At 37.4% G+C, this 21,683-nt stretch overlaps 1 protein-coding gene across 9 annotated transcripts in view; it reads right to left on the bottom strand.

Moving 5' to 3' along the window:
* BBS9 (Bardet-Biedl syndrome 9) overlaps positions 1–21,683 on the bottom strand; it is a 317,920-nt gene that overhangs the window by 232,325 nt on the left and 63,912 nt on the right. For 8 of the 9 annotated variants that reach the window (XR_011092535.1, XR_011092536.1, XM_068670384.1 and 5 more), the window contains 5 exons: positions 18,210–18,312; positions 17,130–17,234; positions 14,969–14,983; positions 6,234–6,374; positions 3,968–4,063 (listed from right to left, as the gene is read on the bottom strand). Coding sequence is in view for 7 of the 9 variants with exons in the window: in XM_068670384.1 (XP_068526485.1) it covers positions 3,968–4,063; positions 6,234–6,374; positions 14,969–14,983; positions 17,130–17,234; positions 18,210–18,312 (460 nt within the window). In the remaining 2 variants the exon portion in view is untranslated. The remainder of the gene's footprint in view (positions 1–3,967; positions 4,064–6,233; positions 6,375–14,968; positions 14,984–17,129; positions 17,235–18,209; positions 18,313–21,683) is intronic. The other variant, XM_068670385.1, reaches the window with a different exon arrangement.

The raw sequence follows: 21,683 nt of genomic DNA, 5'->3' as shown, positions 1-21,683 counted from the left end.
CTAAATGTTGAAGGTAAAACATTGTAGACAATTGTATCAGCATTTATTTTGTTCTGATACTGTTTCAAACAACAATGCCCTACTTCTTGGCATTATTCATCTATCAATACTTTATCCAAAGGGAAAGACAGAAATGCAGCTATGATGGAAAAAGAGTTGTTGATTTTTTTGATGCAAAATATTTCTTTTTTATTTTTTTCCATCCTTGTTAATAAGCTTCACAGTAAATCAAATAAAGCCAAATTCTTTAGAACTTGAATGTACTATTTAAAATTTCCTCAACGTTATTAATTCAAGACTGTTTGACATTACCACTGGCATCATTCCCAGGATACACATTTCACTGAATAGAGAATGACAAATTCTGTTTACAGTGTAAGAGGAAAGAAGCAAGTTTTATTTAAAAACATGTCTGTTAAAGAAAAGAACACCATCTGCTAAAGATAACATTCAACCTAATACCCATTTTTTAAATACTCACAGTGTAATGGCTGGACTTAGTTGGATGTATCATCATACTTTTCTTTAAGTGATTTTTCCTTAAGGGAAATTAACTCAGATGTTTTCAGGCCAAATCAACAGTCATTCCATTTATAATTGACATGTCTAATACATTAATGGTTTAAAATGGATAAAACTAATTTCCTCCAAAATGCATATTTAGTTTCCATACATTGTTTGTTGGTCAATACAAACACAATCTAATTTTACCATGGCTTGAGTAGAGAGCATTGCACTCATTTGCTTTATATGATCTTTCAGCTCTCAAAAACAAAGATAAATTAGATTTACAAACTGTAGGAAAGTGAGAATCCTTAGTTATAATAAATACATGATTTACACGAAAAAAAAAAAAGTGGAAAAAATACGTATCTGGGATTCTGTTCTTGTGCTTTTATAATAGCTAACCAATTTACATTAGTTTTTTGTTAAAATAAGCTCTCTTACAGAAAAATTACAATTATTTTCAGAAACATTCTCAAACAGAAAATCAGGAGCCTCAGAGGAGCTCTAGCAGGTTACAAGGCTTAAATAATCTGCAATAAGAAAGATTCGTTGCCCTGACTGTAGCTTATCTGAAGGAAGTCTGGGAGATTCAGTTCACTTCTTAGCTAAAAAGCCCTTATCACAAGAAAAAACAACCACAACTAGTAGTCAAGCCTTCCTTAAACTTTGATTAAAGATAGTTTAAATAAAAGAAATAGAAAAAGTTCAAAAACAGTTACAACTTTAATCTACATTAAGCAAGCTTTGTTTTAATGTATACTAACTGTGAAAATGAACTTCAGGCTGGGCTTCTTTGCAGCAGTCTTCTTGACAGGCTGAAGTAACATCTTCAATTACTATACTGTTTAAAATGGATTAGCTAATGTAATTAAAAACAAATGTGAAAACAGATGTCATTTTTGTCTGCAGCTTCAGCAGTGAAACCCAACTGAACTTGGAGATTTTCACTCGTACATACAATCCTTCCTATTAAGAACTTAAAGTCCATTCAAAAAGGAATTTGGGAAAAATGTGTCCATTGTCCAAGACCAACTTTTCATGGGAAACAAGGAACAAGGATTGATCGGTCACAATGATTATTTTTTTCATTACTATTTGCCTACACATACAATTTTCTTTATGAAGAACCTTTCTGCAGTGATCATGCTTTCTAAGTATTTATACAAAGTAAAAGCTCAGTGTTTAAAAAAATGGTAGCAAAATAACAGAACCTCCCAATTAATACAAAACTTTATCTGTGTTAATTATGTCCATATAGGACGTCCACTCAAGCAAAATAATTCTAACACCATGAAATTCTACCAAACAATGCTTTTGTATTATGGACAATCTCTGTTCATAAAAAAAATCCTCTTAATTATCCTTGTGTATCACAACTTCTACAAATAATTTTCTAAAACTGTGCGTTTACTTAGTGACCCCCCACACACACAACCCCGAGAAATTCTACAGCCACCCCAATCCAACACATGTGACAGATGCTGGAAACAGGCCACTACAAGGAAGAAGGCATCAAACAACTCCTTTGTTTCCTAAAGTAAGGATTCCCAGACAAGAGAAATGAGTAATCACACTAAGAAAAAAAATAGTTATTAGAATCTCCTTTGCTAAGTGAACTTCACAAGTAAAGCAGTGTGGGAAAGTTTACAGTAAGACTGCAAGCGTCATTCCTAGCTAGTGAATAAACAAACCTGAAAGGAAGAACTTGATGGTTTGGGTAGGGGAACTAAAAGTTATAGCTTTACTAAAAGTTAAAATATATTCAATTGTGTCTAATTCATAGACATAAATTTGTCCCTTACAAAGCATCATCAGATTTAGCAACTATTCAAATAAAAGATTTAAACTGTAATCCATAAAAAGTTATTTATAAATCCTTTAAATTCTTTAGTTTCTAGAAACTATAATTGCACGTCTAGCTAGTTCAAACTGTTTAAAATCTACTGTCTATTTAAACAAATATTAAAAACAAACTCATAATAAAACAGCATGCAAATTGTGCATACAAACTAATACAAATGGATTTGAACCTTAGAAATGTAAAGTGATTCTTGGTACAATGGATGTTCTTCAATAATTACACTCCAGATGGTTTCTGTTTTTAACACATTTGATTATATTAGAAAAAGTATTAAATATTATCTCATAGCTTACAGCTGACGCCATTGGTATTTATATTAACCATCACAAATACTTTATTTTGAAAACACAGTGAGGCAGATTATTTTTGTTTTGAAAGAATTTCACATTAAACTAGATTCTGATTTCTCACTTACTCAAAATAGTTTTCATAGAGCATTCATAAAGTGTTCCCTTTGAACTCTTAAGCAAGTTCCCTTTGAACTCTTAGCAATGAGCAACAGGTATTTTAGCTTTTCAGTTTCTTGGTGTGCTGTATTAAATTAAGACTTTGTGCTTTGCTGGCTAAACACAATTGAATAAATTTAGTTCCACTGCATGTGCCAAGGAAGTTTAATTAGTTGAATAGCCTAGCAAGACCCTAAACTCCCAAACTCTCCAAAATTTAGAGAGTTGATTTATTTTATGTTTCTAAGAGCACAAACACACAGGTGTTTGAAACATGACTGCTTAATTCACAAGCTGCCCTGGCCAAGAGATGCTGTAGATGCTATCTACATATATGTTCATACACGTTAGCGTGTTCACGGCATGAATACTATACAATAAGTATAGTATTCAACATGATAGAATTCATAGTCCTATAATCAGAGATATACAGGAATCCAAAGATACGGGAATTTACTTAGATGCAAAGAAGCACCTACATAGGGTCAGATACTAATCAGAGTCAAACATTACTGAAAGACTGTGAAGAGTTACAAACTTGCTTTTTAATCCTTTTCACAAATTGTAATAAAAATAACAGATTACTTCCAAACACAGGTCAGTTGAAATACTTTTGAGAAAAAGAAGTGGGATTTTTTGGTCTTTTTTTTTTTTCTTCATGTGATTACAGTGATAGTATTAACGCCTAATTAAAAACATTGCTAAAATAAAAATTCTAAGAAAAAGCAATTTCATCCCTGGAAGTCTTTAAAAGACGTTTAGATGTTTAGAGCTTAGGGATATGGTTTAGTGGGGACTGTTAGTGTTAGGTCAGAGGTTGGACTCGATGATCTTGAGGTCTCTTCCAACCTAGAAATTCTGTGTGATTCCATGTGTGATTCTCTAGACAACTGTCACTGTAGTGTGGCATAGTTTGAGTATCTTTCTTGCTCCATTTTAAAATTTCGAAACTTCCCTAGAAGTATTATTAGATACTTGAGAGTGGCAGTTTAAAAATGATCAGTTAATGCTTTGAAACTCCTAAATAAACTCTCACCCTACAAATTTGTATACCTACCTTATTTGTAGAACCCACATTCTCATTTTCTACACCTACTAACTGATGATCCTATATTTTCAGGCCTATTATCTTTTATGTTTTAATACCACTTACGTGATGTTTTTGAAGCAAGAAGAGTGATTTTTGAACCCGTTAGGAACTGAAAACCAAGAACATTAGCTTGGTCATCCTCAGATGGATCAGCAAAGTCTGAAAAAGAGAAGTAAATAGTTTTCTAAAATTCACTTTTCACATACAACAAATTTGAAGCTGTATCCAGGACTACATCAACTTTGCTTTTCTTATATTTATGCAATCTCAATAAGATTGCTCCCCCTTTTTTGAGGCATAGAGGATATTAGGAGTAGCTTGGTATTCAGTCCCTCTGTTCACAGGTGGAAGCTGAGCCACATTCAGTTGTTATATGAAATTGCCTAAGCTTGGTAGACAAAAGGTAGCTTTCTCGGAGGTTCAGTCTGTATCATCTAAAAATTACTGTGAATGCTGTTTAGCCCCAAAAGACTGTCACCTATACTGGGAACAACACTGCATGTCTCCATTAATTCAGACATCTATGCAAAAATTATTATGATCATGTTTGAGCACCCTCTGTTTTAGCTTTCAAAACACAGCACAACAAACATCTTAGTGGAATTATCTACTTAGAAAATAAAAGCATGCCAGGCTTTCTTTCATGTTTAGACCGTACCAACTTGAAAGGCTTATTTTTAGATGACTGTATTTTAAAAACTATTCCGATACACCTCTCCTCCCAAATTTCCCCTAAAAATAAGGTAAAGCAGGAAGTAGACCAGATACAATTGTTATTAAGGAGTACACCAAAAATCCAAAGTTTCTTCACAGATGATATCATAAACAGCATGCTTTATTTCTTTTCCATCACTGAAAACAGGATGAACAGAAATCAAAACATTTTAATACCTTCTTCTGAATCACATTACCTATACTCTTTGTTATGATTTCAACACATCCCTAGGTTTAAAATAAAATGTATTTATTCACTATTTTTAAAATCTATATTGATTTATGTTTCAGGTAACAGTGTTATACAGCACACAGATTTGAAGTATATTTATCATCAAAGTTATGAAATCCATGCTACTAAAAAACAAACAAAAAACTACCCACATGCCTCCTCCAATGCTGTCTAAGACAAATGTACTATATCTTTCCAAAAACAGATGTAGTAGCTCCACCTTAAAAATACTGCTCTCAAGTTGTCAGCCCGTACCACTCTCATCAGAAAAGTATTGCAGAACCTTAGTCCTCTGAAGTTCAGAACTTTAATCACTGCCAGACCAAACTTACTCACAAGCCCTTTATAATCCCTGTTTATTCATCACCCTCCCCCCTCTTTTTTTTTTTTGCCTGTGTTATACTAAGTTAAATCAATACTTTTCTTTTAATTATGATTTTCAAATCCCTAGATAATTTTCACAGCCTTTTTTTACAGTAAAATTCTAAAATTGAGTTTTAATTCACCTTTAGTATCAGCAACCTTTAGTACCAGCAGTCAGTACTGTATGACAGTACACAATACCTTACTAGTTTCTGGCCTCAAAGCATTTTGTCTAATACAGCCTAGGTTCTTATCTGTTTGTTTTTTTTTTATGATTGTGCCACATTGTACCACAGAGTATTCCTGTGGTAACTTCCACCTTCTCTATCACTGCCAAATTATGAGCACATAAGTACAGCAGATTTTTTTTTCATAATGTTATAATTTACAATACTTAATTTCATTCATGTTTTTCTAGATCTATATGGCACCTAATTCCTTCTTTCTGCTACTTTAATACTCTTTTGAATATGAAACATAATTCAGTTTTGCTTATCAGAAAATATTGCTAAAGCACCTGTCTTTTTGGTCCAAAATACTAATGAAATTATTTAATAGGATCAGCTCAAGATTGATACATCAAGGACCTCACAAATCTTCCTCCAAAGCAATCACACCCCTTTCATAGAACATTTACCACTTTTACTCTACCCTCTACCCTGCTTCCTGTATTCACATTTCATACCCACTGAACACCACCCTCCCCACTCCATAAAATGAATGCCCATGTCTCTCCCCATTACAACACTGGTATTGTAATATCCACTGCATTAAAAAAAAAAAAAAAAAAAAAAAAATCTAAAGTTTTACCAGAGACAGATATGTTAGCCCAGGTGAATTATCTAACTTGAAATGTTTTCCATCATTTCTCTCAAGCCATACTTTTTAAACATCCTCATATTGTTAATTATGTTAATAATTATTGTTAATACTGTTAATAATGCTTTGTTAATTATTTACTTATTCCTCCTGTCTGAGTTCCTAACAAATCTTCTATTATAGAAATTTTTTAAAACTTACCTGGAAAAATGGTGAGAAAACTGATGGGAGGTTTATTGGTATCAATAGTTATCTTGTGATTCGCTGATTTTGAAGGTTGAGCTGGAAAGCAGATTAATCGCAAAGGCAGCTTGAATTTACACTGGGCAACTTTTGGTATTCCTAAAATGAAAGAACACAAAGAATCATCTTTCCTATCTGTCTTCTGAATACAAGATACTTTACACTGCTGTCCTGAAAGAGGTAAAACATGGTATCTATAATGCAGTTAAAGAATAGCCTAAAACCCAAGCCATGTAATCTTTTGTTAACTTTCCATCTCAAATATCTTTACATTTGAATATTTTCAATTACCTCTTCCAGTAAACATTTTCAAGTAAATGTAAAAGGCAAACATTATTAGCCAAATCCACTGCATACCTGTGTCCACACCAATTAACATGCAATAAAGATTGGCAACATTTTTTTAACCCTCTAGACAAAGAATTCTATTTTAACATAGAAGAAAGCTCCATGATTGCTCCTGATACTTTGAACACAAAGTATCAAATGTATTGAAACATGTTTTTCATCAGGAACACTACCTTAAAAACACACACATTATTTTTTGTTATTTTTATATGAAAACTGCACCTGTTCTTCATAGACAGGTATCAAAAGCTATTTTTATATGACACCTTTCTGACAAAAAGACAAAGGTGCACATTCACACCTTAAAAATCCCTAACCAAACTATGAGTCTGAAGAATATTACAAGGATGGAATAAATTAATGAACCTGATCTGCAGAATTAATTGCAGTAATTAGAAATTGTTATTGCATACCCTGCACGGGTACATTTTCTAATTTTAATAACATCTCATCCTATTCCTTTGGAAAAAAATAATTTTTTTTGTTTGTTTTTTTAATCAGGATACTCACTTGTGATCAATTTGATAATAATACATTTAAAACTGGCATTGCAGAAACACTGCTAAATAGTGGTATCCACTCATATAACTGAATCCCAACAGCATGTTAAGGGGAATCACAACTCCAGTTAACAGCCTTCATGGCAAAAATGTGAAATCCAAAAATTGCCGAACAGTACCTTTCTTTCAAATGAGGCTCAGCTACAGAAGAATAGATCTGGTTATCCAGTTTTAATGAATAATGCTCCTAAATAATTGGGTAAGTTTTATTTGCTAAAATACTCAGTTATAATCCAGAGGTATATTAAATTTTATCTTTCTATTCACCATACAATAACATAATGCATGTAATTTATCAGAATAGTGCAAGAGAAAAGAGGAAGTTTTAACACTAACAAAAACACATTCATCAGAATATTTCTAATTTGCAAAAATATAAGCATTATTTAAAGTGGTTGGCTTGTAAGAAATTGCACTGTAGGTTCTATGTGAAAGATGAAAATGCTAGGGACTATGAAATATGGAATGCTCGCTTTTCTGAGCAGCCAGTTTATATGGTTTTTGTGTTTGTGGTTTTTTTTCTTTCCTTTTGTGAGGGGGATTTTTTGATAAAGCAGCTAACAAACATTGTTTTCTTCGGGAACAGACATTGTTAGAGGTACCAATACTCACCTTACTGAGAATAGCATTAAGGTCATCGCAGCAATCAGTCATTCTTTCCCCCAGAAAACATGAAATTCAAACACTAACCCCAACACTCACTCCAATAGAATTTAAAATACGTTTTCAGAGTGAATAAAGTAAGATCATACAGATCATACAAAGGCAGAAAAGTCATAAAACTGACAGCTATGCAAATGTCAGTCATGTAAGCTGAGAAGTTTAGCATAAAAACAATGCTCAACCATTTATAGTCATCTAAAACCTTTTTGCTAACATTCTTTATTGGCTTGCTGCTTCACAGATCTCTTGCAAAAAAAAAAAAATATTCCAAAGACTTGTCTTGGGTTGGAGAGGGGTTGTTACTAGAAATCTCAGATTCATCTTTGTAGTTGTCAATTCATTAATTCTTTTGGCTGTCTAATAATACTTCCAAGTAGCTATTCTGCACCAGCTTAAAACAATTTAAAAATAATTTAAAAAAAAAAAAAAAAATCAGTGTAAAGCCAGCAGAAAACTCAAAACAGGCCCCCAGATCAGAATATCTATGGGTTCCAAGGAAAATTCCTTAAAAAATACTTGACAGTAAATCCATGACCTTTCAGAATGATTCATTCAAACATATCTTCACAGTCTGATGGAAAAATTAATTAAAATATTTTACTGATGACAATATAATACAAACATCTTAGAGACTGTCAACAGGAAAATTGTTATCAACAGGAAAATATTAGTAACAAAACTAGCCCAAAAGATTTTGAAATATTTTTATTTTTAAAACAAGATGAAGTTCTTCTCATTTCAAAGCAACTTTTCCTAGACAACCTGTTCTAAATCTGCCACATCATAAACAAAGTTTTTCATTATTTCAGAGAAAATTGGAATCAAAATTAAATCAAATAATATCTGGCTATGGAGATTTCTAGTTGATGAGTCCAAAAAAACTGTATACCTAAGAAAGCCAAACCAAAAAGCTCCAGCAATATTTACCACTGCAGTGAAAATATTGGGATTCCCAATATTCTTATTCGGAAATACTTTTAGAATGTTTTGTTAGATCTGCTAGAGTAATTTTAAATGGAAGCCCAAAAGAGTAACAAAGTGTGGGAGCCAGAACTTCCTCAATCCTTTGGTGTTATAGATCTTATTTCATCTAGAGCCATGATGCGCTTGATACAGTTTCAAGATACAGTTTCAGCACTGTAGTAATGAAGAAAATGTGAAAAAACTCTTCAGATTCTCTTTGCCATATATAGAAATAAAAATTCTAATATGAAATTCAACACAAATTTTGTAACAGGTTACCTCATAATAACAGTATTATTTGAAGACAGAAATACTATGTACTTACCTTACAAAAGTAACAAAATACACACAGTTGTTACAATTTTATTTCTAAATTACTCAGGTGATCAGCCCCAGGGCAGAGGCCTTCTGCAGCGGAGCAGGGTATCAAGGTGGTCAGAGCTTTATTTCCAGCATCGAGGCCACTCAAGGCAGATGAGGGAGCCGCCAGCACCTGTCAGCCCTCACGACAGAGGCTGACCAGGCCAGGAGGAGCCAGCAGTGCTTGCTCCCCGGCCGTACAGAGGCAGCCCCTAGGAGGTGCAACAATCAGGATGGGGGAACAGGGCATGGGGCTGCAGTTTGCACTGGCAGTATGGGCTCAGACAGCGCAGAGCATCCCTCCCCACTCAGAAGAACAGCTCATCTACTGGCTGTCTACCTATAGCTAAACTGCCATGGTCTGCAGTAGGCAGAAAGTTCTCTCTAGAAAGTCTGTGGTGACCCAGACAGAGTGCCCACTCAACCATGTGGTAGTTCAGGTCTCTGGATGCACGGAGTGCCTGAGCCTGTTGCTGCTATCTGAGGGCAGCAGAAGCACCATGTATCTGAGGTGTGAGCAGGTGGATTGCCTGCTAAGCCTGGTGGCAGAGCTCAAGGAGGAGGTGGAGAGGTTGAGGGCCATCAGGGAGTGTGAGCACGAGACAGACTGGTGGAGCAACTCCCTGCACGGCCTGAAAGAATGGCACCGGGATAAGACACCCCAAACAGGGGTGGAACCCCTGCCCTGTCAAGCAGAGGGAGGGGACCTAGGAGATGAGGAGGAATGGAAACAAGTCCCTGCTTGGCATCACAGACAACCCCCCTCTCTACTGGCCTCGCCTCCCCAGGTGCCCATACACAACAGGTTTGAGGCCTTGGAGCTTGAGAGACCCGTGGGTGAGGATGTGGTCGAAAGCCCACCCAGGAGGTTGCCTAGGGCGAGGAAGTCGACTCCACGCCTCAAGACTGCCTCCACCAAGAAAGAAAGAAGGGTGATGGTTGTAGGTGACTCCCTTCTCAGAACAGAGGGCCCTATATGTTGGCCTGACCCTACCTGTAGAGAAGTCTGCTGCCTCCCTCAGGCTTGGGTCAGGGACACTGCCAGAAAGTTTCCTAACCTGGTTCGCTCCTCTGACTATTATCCTCTATTGACAGTCCAGGGTGGCAGTGATGAAATCGCAGAGAGAAGCCTGAAGGCTATCAAACAGGACTTCAGGGGACAGGAACACTTAGTAGATGGAGCAGAAGTACAGGTGGTGGTTTCCTCCATCCCTAAAGTGGCAGGGAGGGATACAGAGAGGACCCAGAAAGCCCACCTGATAAACACATGGCTCAGAGACTGGTGCCAACAGAGAAATTTTGGTTTTTTTGACCACAGGGTGCTTTACTCAGCACCTGGGCTGTTAGCTGCAGATGGGCTCCACCTATCTCTATGGGGAAAATGGATCCTAGCCCAGAAGCTGGCAGGGCTCATTGAGAGGGCTTTAAACTACATAAGAAGGGGGACAGGGATGAAATGAGGCTTATTAGAGGTGAGCCAGGGGGAACAATGCCAGGGCCACAGGAGAAAGCAATGGCCCAACTGAAGTGCATCTACACTAATGCATGCAGCATGGGCAACAGACAGGAGGAGCTGCAACCCATGGTGCAGCAGGCAAGCTATGATGTGGTTGCCATCACTGAAATGTGGTGGGATCGATCCCATGACTGGAGTACTGCAATGAATGTCTGTAGGCTCTCCAGAAGGGAGCACAGATGGGGTGGCTCTCCATAGTAGAGAGTGTTTTGATGTTGTGGAACTTGAGGCTGGGAATGATAAGGTTGAGTCCCTATGGGTTAGGATCAGTGGGAAGGCCAACAAGGCAGGCATCCTGGTGGGAGTCAGTTATAGACCACCAAACCAGGATGAGGAGACGGATGAGGTGTTCTACAAGCAGCTGGCAGAAGTTGCACAATATCCAGCATTTGTCCTCATGGGGGACTTCAACTTCCTAGATATTTGCTGGAAATACAACACAGCTCAGAGGAAGCAGTCTAGGAGGTTCCTGGAGATCGTGGAAGATAGCTTCCTGATGCAGCTGGTTAGTGAGCCTACCAGGGGAGGTGTCCTGCTAGACCTTTTGTTCACAGAGAAGGACTGGTGGGAGATGTGGTGGTCAGGAGCTGTCTTGGGAAGAGTGACCACAAAATGGTAGAGTTCTCTATTCTTGGCGAAGTCAGAAGGAGGATCAGTAGAACTGCTGTCTGGGACTTCTGGAGGGCAGACTTTGAGCTGTTCGGGACACTGGTTGGCAGAGTTCCTTGGGAGACAGTTCTGAAGGGCAGAGGCGTCTGGGAAGGTTGGGCACTCCTCAAGAAGGAAACATTAATGGCTCAGGAGCGGTCTGTCCCGACATGCCCAAAGACAAACCAATGTGGAAGAAGACCAGCCTGGCTGAACAGATAACTGTGGCTAGAGTGTAGAAAGAAAAAGAGGGTTTATGACCTTTGGAAAAAAGGGCAGGCCACTGAAGAGGACTATAAGGATGTAAGGATGTGCAGGGACAAAATTAGAAAGGCCAAAGCTCATCTGGAGTTCAATCTGGCTACTGATGTTAAAGATTGTTGTTTTTATAAATACATTAACATGAAAAGGAGGACTAAGGAGAATCTCCATCCTCTACTGGATGACAGGAGGAAACTTAGTGATGAGAGATGAGGAAAAGGCTGAGGTGATTAATGCCTTCTTTGCTTCAGTCTTTAGCAGCAAAACCAGTTGTTCTCTGGGTACCCTGAGGTGGTGGAAGGGGATGGGAAGCAGGATGTGGCCCTCACAATCCACGAGGAAATGGTTGGCGACGTGCTACAGCACTTGGATGTATGCAAGTCGATGGGGCCGGATGGGATCCACCTGAGGGTACTGAGAGAACTGGCAGAAGAACTGGCCAGGCCGCTTTCCATCATTTATCAACAGTCCTGGCTATCAGGGGAGGTCCCAGTCGACTGGCAGCTAGCAAATGCGACATCCATCCTCAAGAGAGGCCAGAGGGTGGACCTGGGAAACTACAGGCCTGTTAGTTTGACCTCAATGCCAGGGAAGCTCATGGAGATTATCTTGAGTGTCATTACGCAGCACTTGCAGGGCAAGCAGGCGATCAGGCCCAGTCAGCATGGGTTTATGAAAGGCAGGTCCTGCTTGACGAACCTGATCTCCTTCTATGACAAAGTGACACGCTTGGTGGATGAGAGAAAGGCTGTGGATGTGGTCTACCTTGACTTCAGCAAGGCTTTTGACACCATTTCCCACAGCATTCCCTTCAAGAAACTGGATGCTCATGGCTTGGACAGGCGCATGCTTCATTGGGTTAAAAACTGGCTGGATAGCCGGGCCCAAAGAGTTGTGATGAATGGAGTTAAATCCAGTTGGAGGCCAGTCACTAGTGGGGTCCTCCAGGGCTCAGTACTAGGGCCAGTTCTCTTTAATATCTTTATCGATGATCTGGATGAGGGGATTAAGTGCACCCTCAGTAAGTTTGCAGACAACACCAAGTTAGGTGCGTGTCGATCTGCTCGAGGGTAGGAAGGTTCTGCAGGAGGATCTGGATAGGTTGCACCAATGGGCTGAGGTCAACTGTATGAAGTTGAACAAGGCCAAGTGCCAGGTCCTGCACGTGGGGCACAACAACCCCAAGCAGAGCTCCAGACTGGGAGAGGAATGGTTGGAAAGCTGCCTGGCAGAGAAGGACCTGGGAGTGATGGTTGATAGTCGACTGAATATGAGCCAGCAGTGTGCTCAGGTGGCCAAGAAGGCCAACAGCATGCTAGCTTGCATAAGAAACAGCGTGGTCAGCAGGGCTAGGGAAGTGATTGTACCCCCTGTACTCAGCTCTGGTGAGGCCGCACCTCGAGTACTATGTTCAGTTTTGGGCCCCTCACTACAAGGAAGACATGGAGGTGCTCAAGCGTGTCCAGGGAATGACAATGAAGCTGGTGAGGAGTCGGGAGAACAAGTCCTACTTGTTCTGAGGGAGCTGGGTTTGTTCAGCCTGGAGAAGAGAAGGCTCAGGGGCGACCTTATTGCTCTCTACAGGTACCTTAGAGGAGGCTGTAGAGAGGTGGGGGTTGGTCTATTCTCCCACGTGCCCAGTGACAGGATGAGAGGGAATGGCCTAAAGTTGCGCCAGGGGAGGTTTAGGTCATATATTAGAAAAAACTTCTTTACCAAAAGGGTTGTTAGACATTGGAACAGGCTGCCCAGGGAAGTGGTGGAGTCAGCATCCCTGGAGGTCTTTAAAAAACGTTTAGATGTAGAGCTCAGTGATATGGTGTAGTGGAGGACTTGTTAGTGTTAGGTCAGAGGTTGGACAAGGTGATCTTGGAGGTGTCTTCCAACCTAGATGATTCTGTGATTCATTCATCTTAATCATGTCAATTACAACATCTGATGCACATAAAAAAGCATTCAAGTTAGGATCTTTAATTTAGGATAGGAAAAATTTAGAGAATTCAAACCTTTTCTGGTATTGATGGTATGAATATATCTAGTTTAGTGCACCTTAGAGTAACCCAAAACAAATTTGCCAGGGAGAATTCACTGTGTGCCACAGTATTCTCTTAAGCATCAACAGGTTTCAGTATTGAGTACAAACTTCTTAAAACAGAAAATCCAAATCCTCAGTTTTAGAATGTCACGCTTTCCAATTATATACACTCATTTTACATATTTAAATTATTATAGTTATAGTATTTTTTAAACTTTGTGGACGTTAAAAACCTGCCACAGGGAAACAAATATTCTTGCCAAGAGCAGTATTTTGCTGAGACAGTTCAAGCACCTATTTCCTGTACAGCATCTCAAGAACCCCTGAAATATGCAGAAACCAGAAGAAGGAAGGGAACCATTAACAGAGTTATCTACTTTTTCACTTCTCTTAATATGCTCATAAGAGCAAAGAGCATAAATACTGAAAAACAAGACTCAAGTATACATGTATCTAAAATGTAGTTCTCTTTAGATGGAAACTGCACACTTAAGAAATCCTTGCAGTTGATCTCTAAATCCAGGACAAGCAATTTTATTTCCCCCCAGATGTTGATGAATTTGTATTTAAAACATATTTCTTTAAGTTAGCTAAATATTTCTTACAGATACTGTATCTTTCCAACACACGTACACAACTACACTGCAAAACAATCTTTCCCTCTTTTTAGCTTATTTAGCTACTTTTCTAGGCCTGTTCTGTCTTTTAATTGTACCTTTTGTAAATATCACATCTACCACTGGCAAAGTTTGGCACAGGTATTATTCTCAGTTGTAAAGATGCCTTCTGGCCTTGAATAAGATGTTTCCAACAGAAATTGGAATGAATAGATGTTAGTGACATCATTCTTAGAGCTACTTTGTCCAAACAGCATAACATTAGCTACAAATCCTTAGTAGTAGATTCAGTTGCCATTAGTTAATTAGTTGCATGTCAGTTAATTTAACCACCTGATGAGTTCTTACTGAAACTTGGAAAAATTGCCAAAAATATGGTAGTGAAAGAGCATAAAATTGTGTTTTCCATTTCTAATCTCAATGTTCAAGGCACTTACTAAATTATAAGAAGTCTATGGTACATATGTTGAAGTGTGGCATACTTCAGCAAATGTCTTTACTACTTTCCTATTCTCCCCATGGACTTTATTTTTCTTATTTCTAAGCCTCATTCACTTTCAAATTCCTCAAATACTCATGTCTTCATAGCACCATCTAACCTAGAAAAGTAACAAAGTGTATAGAAATAATAGGTAAAGTAACAGCTCACTTGCAAATATGCTTTTATTCAGTATTCTTGTTCATGAGATCATTAAAATCTGCATTTTTTTCCATTCACTTACCTTCAGGATTGAGCTCTATGGTATAACCAGCAATGGCACAAAAGGGAAAAAAGAATAAAACATAAGATGCTACTTAAATAAGAGAAAAAGGAAAATGTAGTAACAGATTTTAAAAAACTTAAGCCATGTTTGTTAAGTAGACAATACATAAAAACCTAATACTAGCCAAAAAACAGACATAAGACCACATTCATCAATAGCACAATCCTATCCAACTGAGTGACTCATTAACCTTCCGCAGTATGAATCCCACAGAGATACACTGAAGACTGATTTGGCCACGAACACAGTATCTTAAAAACAAAAGAGGAAAAGGTCTCTATTTAGATAAAATGAAGTCAGAAAGGCAGTTAATTTTTGTGTGCTAGGACATTACTTAAGGATTTAATTGCCTTGTACAAGCAGCATATGCACTGGTATCAGTATGTAATTGAACAGAATTATCCCAGCTTAATAATTTTAATTAATATCCAAAATTTAGTAAGATATTAACATTTATATTCTTTTACTGAGAAGTCTTGCAAATTAAAAAAACTTAAATAATAGAAAGTTCTGCTACACTTTACAGATTTTATTAGATGTCATCTTCCGGAGATTTTTTTTAGTGTATATAAGCAAACATATTCAAGATACAAGATACTTTGCTTTCCTAACCTTGCAAAATTCAACCTAATAATTAAAAATATAAGTTTAGCTAATATCACCTGAATGAAATAATAATAAATTCATTTGAATTTGAGAAATATAATTTAAATTTGATATTTTCATCTTTCAAAGCAAAATTACAGAAGCAAAGCCAGCAAAAGATAAAGCACGCTTTCAGAATCAGAGGATCCAAGGCACTCAAAAGTATACTACCTATAGTCGCATTACACAAGCTGTCTAAATCCACATCATTTTAAACTGGATGCTTTGGAAGTTACAGAAATTCATTCACAAGGAATAAATAGTTTGAGGGTCACCATACAGGAGGACTGAAGTTGTACCAGATGTTTGTGCAGGCTTTCAAAAAAAAAAAAAGTGATGAATATCCTTTTCCTTCCCTTCCTCTGTACATATCTTCAAGCCTAGTCTAACAAGGGTAAGATTAAATTCTTCAAAAACCATGAGTTTCACTTTTGTCTAGAAGTAGATAAATATTTTAACAATTAACACACAAGCTAGACTATCATCATAAATACTCTGTTTCAAGTGAGATGTGATGTGAAGTAAATGCTTAAATAAAAGTGCATACATAGGATAAAGTACTCAAGATCACCACCCCTCAGAAGCTCTAGCTCCACATGCATTTCTTTGATGCTAGCCCACTTCGTATCACCCTTCCTTTTGTGCTGGCACAGCTCTCTGTGTTTGCACAATGAACCAAATCAGCAAATCTGGTTAAGAAATAACTGCCGATTGTGTGAGCACAACAGGGGAGGAGGTGCAGAAGCAAAGCCAAGCAGTGAGAAGTGAAGAATGAACAGATTGCTTAAACTGGTTTATGCTGCATTTAACTTAACATGGAAGCCCTGTCTAAGTACAGTTTCTCATGTAGCTTGATGCATATTCCCAAGGCTGTGTGTAGAAAACTAAGTGAATTAGTCTTCAGTTATGGATAGCAGGGTAAATTTGCATATTCTATTAATAGCTTCATTAGGGGTCTATAAAATAGAACTACTTAATTTCTATTCTTTTGGGTCAATTTATTTGTTTAGAATGAATACATTCAGCTGTTAAGGGGAAGTGAGGAATAATCACTCCCAAAGCTTATTCAAGTCCTCTTCCTCTGTATGGAGGCAGTTATTGTCACATTTGTTGGCAGACCCAGAAGGCTGAATAGTCATAAAGATGTAATTAACTTCTCGCTCCAAGCGGTGGTTCCTTAAAGAGCAGAACAGAAGCAAATTGATTGGGCAGGGTGGGAAAGCTGGTATAACTGCTTCCCAAGCCACAAGCATATGATTTTACCTCTTTAAAACTGATTATATAATTTGATGATGCTACATATAATATTAACTAAAAGAAGTGAAGACTAGATTCTAATATACATTATTAATTCTTCAATTACTAACTGCCTTTTTTTTTTTTCAAAAGAAAGATGACAAGAAACATGTAAAGAAATACCTTAAAAATGTAAATTTGAAATTTTCAGTGTAATTTGAAATCTTCAGTGGCTCACCTGTTGGTGCACTACATGAAACCACACAATTTCCTTCTAGTTCTGATGGAGGAAAATTCCCCTTCAAAAAGACAGACAGGACCACAGTTTCAGATGAATCTGGTTCTAAAAATAATACAAAATTAAATCCAGTAATAAGAGCATCCAAATGGAAAAAAAAAAATCCTGTACTTCAGGAAATATTCTATGAAATTAGGATAGTCGTTTCTATTCATTCACCTTTATCAAATCCCTGAACATGCTTATTTGGGGGGAGGTGGAAGTATTTTTTTCTTGAAATATGTAATTAGAAAATGACAAATTACTCTCTCTGAGTAGAAACTAGCATAAGGCATATCCAGTGAAACAACTCAGCACACCTAACACAGAAAACCTCAAAAACAAATCTAATTTTACATGGCAATTTTAATATTCCACAAAGCCATCAGCTCTTTGTTCCTTTCACCTGTTGAGGAAACACAAGAACTGTCCTTTAAGATCAGAGCAGCAGTCAGGTAAAGCTCTGTTTCAATAGGGTCCAGTACTGAGCATTTCAGAGCATAAGTGGTCTACAGTTCCAGCTGAGGCAGCAGGACACACTTCTCTACTTCTTGGAAAACGTTTACAACTTTCAAGGCGATCCTACCTGTGACCTTATTGGAAGAAGGCTATGATCATTCCACAGTTAATACTAAGTTGGGAACATCACTAGACTGGCCACAGGTCAAGTTTCCTGTCCCTCCTTTTAGAACACCAGTGCCATTCTACATAAACAGAACTGCCAGCAAAACAAAACACCCCAGTGAAAGCACCAAACAATAACTGATTTTCTTTCTCCATCATGAAACTCTCACCCTGTCTCTTCTCACCTGCCATGTGTCACACTGTAACCAAGGAAGCAACTCCATTCCTATATAATTATTTTTGTCTTCTTCAACAAACAGAAAATAAAATCTGCAGAGTGTACATAAGGCACATTTGTAACTACTTGCACTGCAGTATCTCCAACTATGCACTTGATAGAGGCTGTATGATATCTCTCAAACATCTTCAGAAAAAGTAATATGATAAAATATCTGTAACGGTGCTATAAAAATTTACCTAAATCATTGAAGACGAACTGGTCACAGGTCACTGCTAATGGAGCTTGTACACATACTGACAGGTTTGGTTTCTGTGCAGTCACCCTGCTTTGTACTGTTACCTAAAGAAATTGACACACAGAAGTACTTAAATAAAGGAATAATTTAATTTCTGTATAGCAAATGATTAGAAAAAAAAAAAAAAGCAAAAACAAAAATCTGCAAAGAGCATTCAGCGACTGTGTTTAAGAACTTCAAATTTCAACTGCAAAAATAATATTTTCCTTTTACAATTCTTATTTACCTACAATGGTATGAAGTAACAACTTAAAATGCAACAAAAAAAAAGAAGAAGTGACTTCTCACATTCTTTGTAACCTTAAGCAAAGGCAACCTAATGCTAAACTGCTAGTTAACATATTAAAATATTTTCCAAATGTCATGTGCATTTCTTTCAATGTGATAAAAATAAAAATATTGCCTTTTTTAGATAACTAAAGCAAAATAAATAAATTAATTAATGAGAACAAAGCTAACCTAAGTTATTTCCTCTAACTGCAAAGAACAGTTCACGGTCTTCTGAATAACTTTAGAATTAAGTTCTATTAAATTTTTTTACAGAAACAAACTCTAAAACTCCATATACAGGATACCCAGCACAACTAAATCTCTAGATTACAAGAGCTGACCTAACTATAAAGCTGGAACAGCTGCTTCTACTGCAGAAAGAACAGGCTACAAAAACAATGGTTATCAAAATAATGTCCTTAAGTCAAGTCTAAAAAGAAAGTACTTTGGTGACCTACATCTGAACATGGTCCTACACTTGGGGCACAACAACCCCATGCAACACTACAGTCTGGGGGAAGAGTGTCTGGAAAGCTGCCCAGTGGAATGGGACTTGGGGCATTGGTTGAATATGAGCCAGCAATATGGCCAGGAAGGCCAAGACCATCCTGGCTTGTATCAGAAATAGTGTGGCCAGCAGGACCAGGGAAGTGATTGTACCGCCGTACTCAGTTCTGGTGAGGCCGCACCTCAAGAGTTGTGCTCAGTTTTGGGCCCCTCAGTACAAGAAGGAAGTTGAGGTGCTTGAGAGTATCCAGAGAAAGAAAACAAAGCTGGTAAAGGGTCTAGGGAAAAGTCTTATGGGGAGCAGCTTAGGGAGCTGCGGTTGTTTAGCCTAGAGAAAAGGAGTCTCAGGGGAGACCTCATTTCTCTCTACAACTACCTCAAAGGAGGTTGTAGTGATAGGGATAGGGATAGGTCTCTTCTCCCAAGCACCAAGTGATAGCACAAGAGTAAATGGCCTCCACTGGTGCCAGGGGAGGTTGACATTGGATATTAGGAAAAAATTTTTCACTGAAAGGGTTGTGAAGCATTGGAATAGAAAGCTCAGGGAAGCGCTTGAGTCACCACCCCTAGAAGCGTTCAAAAGATAAGTAGATACGGTGCTTATGGACATAGTTTAATGGTAGACTTGGCAGTGCTAGGTTAATGGTTGGACTTGGTGATCATAGAGGTCTTTCCCAACGTAAATGATTCTATGGCCTGTATACACACGGACACTAACTGCCATTATCATCTGTTTTGTATTGCTGGTCTACCAAGTAGCTCACTATGGACAGGTAAAACCATTTTAGGAAAATACTACATGTTATAGAACGATTGAAGTGTTAGGAAGCCAGAATTCTCTGAAGCCAGAATTTCCATAAAAGAAACAGTGAAGAAGAAATCAATGCACTTACATTTATTATGCTAATTAAGTCAGGTAAAAACATACAGATATGAGAATACACACCTCAGAAAATTTATAGTCAAGACAGAGACATTTGAAGTCACTGCCAAACTTTATTCAGAGCATTTCTTCAAAAGCAAAACAATGTTTTTCACAAATTACTTTCGGAGACAATCTGTTCCATGCCCCAGCCCCAAAAGAAGGGCACACAATTCTAAAAAGTCATTTTTGCCCTCAGCCTTGAACTGTTTCAGGTCCAATGTAATTCAATGAATGCAGCTATGTAAACCCACTTGCATTATCTTTAAGCCAACCAGCTGGGCACTGACAGATCTGCTGACTACAACCACAAAAAAGTTTGGTCCAAACCGATTATCTATTTATCATCTTTCTAAAGCAGCTACTATACCCAAATAGGTCACTTCAGATCTAATTTAGGCAACATCTACACATTTTCCAGTGGGAGCACCAACTGCGTAATTTATCAGGTTACTTTACAAACTCAAATCTTCAACAATCTCTAAGGTATGAAAGGGCTGTAAACCACTTAGAGCTGCCAACATCCTGCTTGCATGCATTCCAGCCTGAAGCCCAGCCCTCCAAACCAGGTGAGTCAAGGATGTTTTTAAGCATCTTCTGCACTCAACTGCAGTTGTAGAGAACTTGCTTGGTTATGTTTGGCTTTCTGCTGTATGTAAGCCTGAGCTTACATATGGAATGAGAGGGATCCTCTTATACTGTAACTTTTGTCAAGAGTCTAGTTTTATTAAAACTTTTTCTGACAGGCCTCTGGTTTGTATAAAATTTAAAAAAGTATAAAAAAAAAAGATTTTATATTAAGTGTCTCAAGTGTTGGAAATTTTTTAATGCATAATGTATTGCCTGAAGATTTTTTGTGGGTACAATGGCCTCTATTACAATGACCAAAGAACATTAATTAGTAGCAACACCTACTTTGCAGAAAAGTTACAAGTTTATATGTATAAAGTGTTTGTAGTTCTGTCACTCAAGAAAATATTTAATTTTGATTTGGATTTTTATAAAATGTTAAGTTGTCATTAACTTGTCCTAATTCAGTGTTCCAGTTCAAATTAGCCTGACAAGCATCATACCATGCAAACATTACATGCAATTATTTCTTACTTGAATAAAAACAACACTTATAACTTTTCAAATACTAAATAAATGAATCCATTAACTATAATGAGTTTTCCATCACGTGCTATTATTTTGAATGGAGACATATATGAAGATCAGTTAAATTAACATCACAGGAAAAAAAAAGGTGGAAATAATTGCATGAATGAAAACTAGGTTTACTACTTTTTGATTCATTAAAACACATAAAATGCGTAAACAAGTAAACAGGAGGGGAAAGAAAAGTCTTCCCATTAAAAAGCTTATCAAGTGTTTAAATACATGCATACATATTTTAAACGTTTCTCATTTGCCTTACAGTAAAAAGCAGATGTGAGAGAATGATGGGAGTTATTCATGTTCCTGATATTGAAATCATTGCCTCTCTACAAAAATGGAATTTGGTAGTTGTATATATAATACTTTCCTTTGTAATAGGTCACTTCATTTTAAAGTGTAGAGAAAGATGCTGAGCTAAATACAACTAAGTTACAGTAATATAAGGGAATTCATTTCAATTAATAGTCCAGTCAGGCTCTGTCACTCAAGACAGAGGCAGAATTTGCAAGGCTCTCAGAAACAAAGCCCTAATTTTGCTCCACCTGAACTGCTACATAA

Source organism: Anas acuta, chromosome 2, assembly GCF_963932015.1.
Source record: "Anas acuta chromosome 2, bAnaAcu1.1, whole genome shotgun sequence".
NCBI classification, from domain to species: Eukaryota; Metazoa; Chordata; class Aves; order Anseriformes; family Anatidae; genus Anas; species Anas acuta.
Note: the sequence above shows the minus strand (reverse complement) of the source record. Positions and strands in the feature narration are given on the sequence as shown.